At 43.8% G+C, this 3,374-nt stretch overlaps 1 protein-coding gene across 1 annotated transcript; it reads left to right on the top strand.

The window, feature by feature from the left end:
- Positions 1 to 824: 824 nt before the first annotated feature.
- Positions 825 to 2,198, top strand: LOC147473095 (uncharacterized). Its single transcript, XM_086587824.1, has one exon. It carries the CDS (start codon positions 825 to 827, stop codon positions 2,196 to 2,198), a length of 1,374 nt encoding a protein of 457 aa, XP_086443950.1.
- The last annotated feature ends 1,176 nt before the right edge of the window (positions 2,199 to 3,374 follow it).

Here is a 3,374-nt window from a genome sequence, read left to right on the forward strand (position 1 = left end):
AAATCGATCTCGCCAAGCCTATCCCTGGAAAAATATTAGTGGAGGTGGGGGAAGGAAAATCTTTCTTCCAGGAGGTGGAAGTGGAGAAATTGTCGAAATTCTACCCTCACTGCAAAGTAGTAGGACATATCATAGCGGAATGCACGGTGATGAGAAGGATAAGGGGTAGAGAAAACACAATCAGGAACGCTGCATCCAAGCCAGATGATCAATTGCCTGAGAGTAATAAAGGCAAGGAAGCAGCAGAGATCGATCAACCGGCATGGCAGAGGAAAAAATATAAAAGAAATAGAAGGAAGAAGAATACCACTACACAAGCCCCGTATGCAGGAGTGAGTGGCACTAAGGATGCCCTTGGGAATTTGATAGAGGCTTATGCAACAGAGCCGGGGGAAATCTTTCAGGACTCTATTTCGGAACTAGAAGAGATCACTCAGAACACAGCTGAGATGGAGGTAAGGGAAACAGTGGACGCTGTTCCTAATCGAAATTCTGGAACTCTTAGCTCAGTGGAGAATGCTAGGACGTCAATAGTGGCAGTTACTATTGGTGATCAAGCTATTGTCTCCGAAAGAGTAGAAGACCAAGTCGGGGGCAATCTTTAAGAAGGTGAGCACACTGGATGTGGGATAAGCTCATATGACGATGCCAACCCACTACAATTGGTAGTTGCAGCAGTGACCGACCCCATCGCGTCACTCAAGTCACCCACAAATACTCTTAGAGCTTTTAACGGCTGAAGCTCGCTATTATTAGCGATCCGTCATTGCATAACATGGTGAGGAGGAGGCAGAAGAAGCTGAGAGAGCTGAGAAAGAAGGAACATGGAGGACACAAAAGAAGAAGGCAACAAAGTCCAAGTGGATGGAGCAGGATCTCTCACCTCCATCTACAAGGGCCAGACTAGCCTCCATACCTCAACAATGAATATAAGCTATTGGAACATCAGGGGAGTGAAACAGGAAAAATCAATCACTTACCTGAAGGATGTCATAGCCAGTCATAAACCAGACATTATATGTCTGGCGGAACCTCTCATGTCTCCGCCTTCTAGGACGCCTGAGTTTTTTTGCAGGTTGGGGTTCAATGAGGACTTTGTACATAATAATATTCCCAATAGGATAGGGAATATATGGGTTTTTTGGAGGAAGGGAATTGTAATAAATTTGGTTGATATGTCGCATCAGCATATTTCTATTAAAACTGGTGACCTCCTTATATCGCTGGTTCATGCCAGATCAGCTTATGTGCAAAGACGAGCACTATGGGACGAGTTGTCGCAGCTGGGTTTGAATGCGGAAGCTTGGGCAGTGGCAGGGGACTTTAATATGGTTACTTCGAATGAAGAAAGAAAAGGGGGAAGGCTTCCTTGTCAAATAGCAGTAAATGAGTTTGTTGAGTTTATAAATGGGAATGCGCTTATAGATACTACAAGTCTCGGCTTCAAGTTTTCATGGTCAAACAAAAGACACGAAGATAAAAGAATGGTACAGAAAATTGATCGCATTTTGGTTAATCAGAAATGGATAGATGCAGCCACAGGATGGCGAAGCAAGATCCTACAACGGAGGATTTCGGATCACTCCCCTATTGTAGGATGGTTCACCGCTATTCCTAAGCCTCATAATATTCCTTTCAGGTTCAAGAAGCACTGGATAAAGCATGAGAGTCTCAAAGAGGTCGTCAAACAGAGTTGGGAAGAACGCCTCGAGGATGTGCCTATAAGAAAAGTCATGAAAAAACTCAAAAGGTTGAAGGAAGCTCTAAAAACATGGAGCTGGGAAACTTTCGGGGATTTGAGCAAAAAGAAAAAGAGAGTGACAGAGGATCTGGAAAGGATAATGAAGGAGCAAGAGGAGGACCCTTTTAATGTCCAGCTACAAGAAAGGGAACGAAATTTAGAAGAGGAACTAAATTTAGAAGAGGAACTAAATGGCATTTTGGACACAGAAGCGGCACAATGGCGGCAAAAAGCTAGAGTTAGTGAGGCCTTTGAAGGGGACAGGAACACAACTTACTTTCATGCTCTTCACAAGCTGCAAATGAATAAAGCCTTGATCCTGGAAATTCAGAAAGGCGATGGAACCATCCTTAAGCAGCAACAAGACATCAAGCAGCACATCGTCTCAGTGTTTGAAGCCAAGTACAAGCCGCAAACAGTCATACCTAATGTTGGACTGATGGAACTTATACCGTAGCTTGTGACTGACGAGGATAATGCAAATCTCTCAGAAATCCCTACCTTCACAGAGATCAAGCATGCTGTGTTTAACATGGACGCTAATAGCTCACCAGGTTCGGATGGATTTCAAGGTGCATTTTACCAACTTTTTGGGATATAGTGAATTTGGATGTCGGCAAAGCCATTATCTCTTTCTTCAAAGACAACAAGTGCAGCCGTGGTATGAACTCAAATTTTTGGTGCTCCTACCAAAGGTAACTAATGCCAAAGCTGTAAATCATTATAGACCATTATGTTTGAGTAATTTACTTTTAAGATTATTACAAAAATCTTGTCTATACGGGTTAATCTAATGGCAACCAAGTTGATCAGTTGTGAATAGCTCGGCTTTATCAAAGGCAGGAATAGCTCCATGGGCATCTGTTTAGCGTCAGAAATGATGAATGAGCTTGAGCACCATCGAAGGGGGGGGGGTAACATTGGGCTGAAGCTGGACATAGCGCAGGCGTTCGACACTCTTAGCTGGGAGTTCCTTGCCGAGGTTATGAAGAGATTTGGCTTCTCCAAAAAGTGGTGTGATTGGATTGAGACAATTCTCAGCAGTGCAAAGCTATCGGTTATGATAAACGGATGACCATGTGGGTTCTTTGTGGCTGGAAGAGGGTTGAGGCAGGGGGACCCCCTATCCCCGTTCCTTTTCGACTTGGCGGAAGATGTTCTCAGTAGGAGAATAAACCACTATTTTCAGGTGGGCCTCATGAAGCAGATGGTGACCATCGGAGATACTCCTGGGCCTACTCATCTTCTTTTTGCAGATGATCTCTTTCTGTTTACAAATGGTGACATCCGAGGGATCAGAAGACTGAAGGTGGCACTTTCAGAGTATCAGCAAGCAGCGGGACAATTCTTTAACACCACGAAAAGCAAAATCTTTCTAGGGAATATGACAGGTGTTAAGAAAAGGAAAGTAGAGGAGCTCTTGGATATCAAAGAAGGAGAGCTCCCGGAGCTTTATCTTGGAGTTCCACTTTTTAAAGGCAGAGTTACAAGTAGATGTATCCAACCTCTAGTTGATAGAATCAAAAGGAAAGCTTCTGGATGGGCAGGCAGGTTGTTATCTTTTCAAGGGAGAGTGATCATGGCACAGGCTATCCTCTCAAGTATACCGATACACAACATGTCGGTGTATAAA

This window comes from Coptis chinensis, unplaced genomic scaffold, assembly GCF_015680905.1.
Source record: "Coptis chinensis isolate HL-2020 unplaced genomic scaffold, ASM1568090v1 utg4887_pilon_pilon, whole genome shotgun sequence".
NCBI lineage: Eukaryota > Viridiplantae > Streptophyta > Magnoliopsida > Ranunculales > Ranunculaceae > Coptis > Coptis chinensis.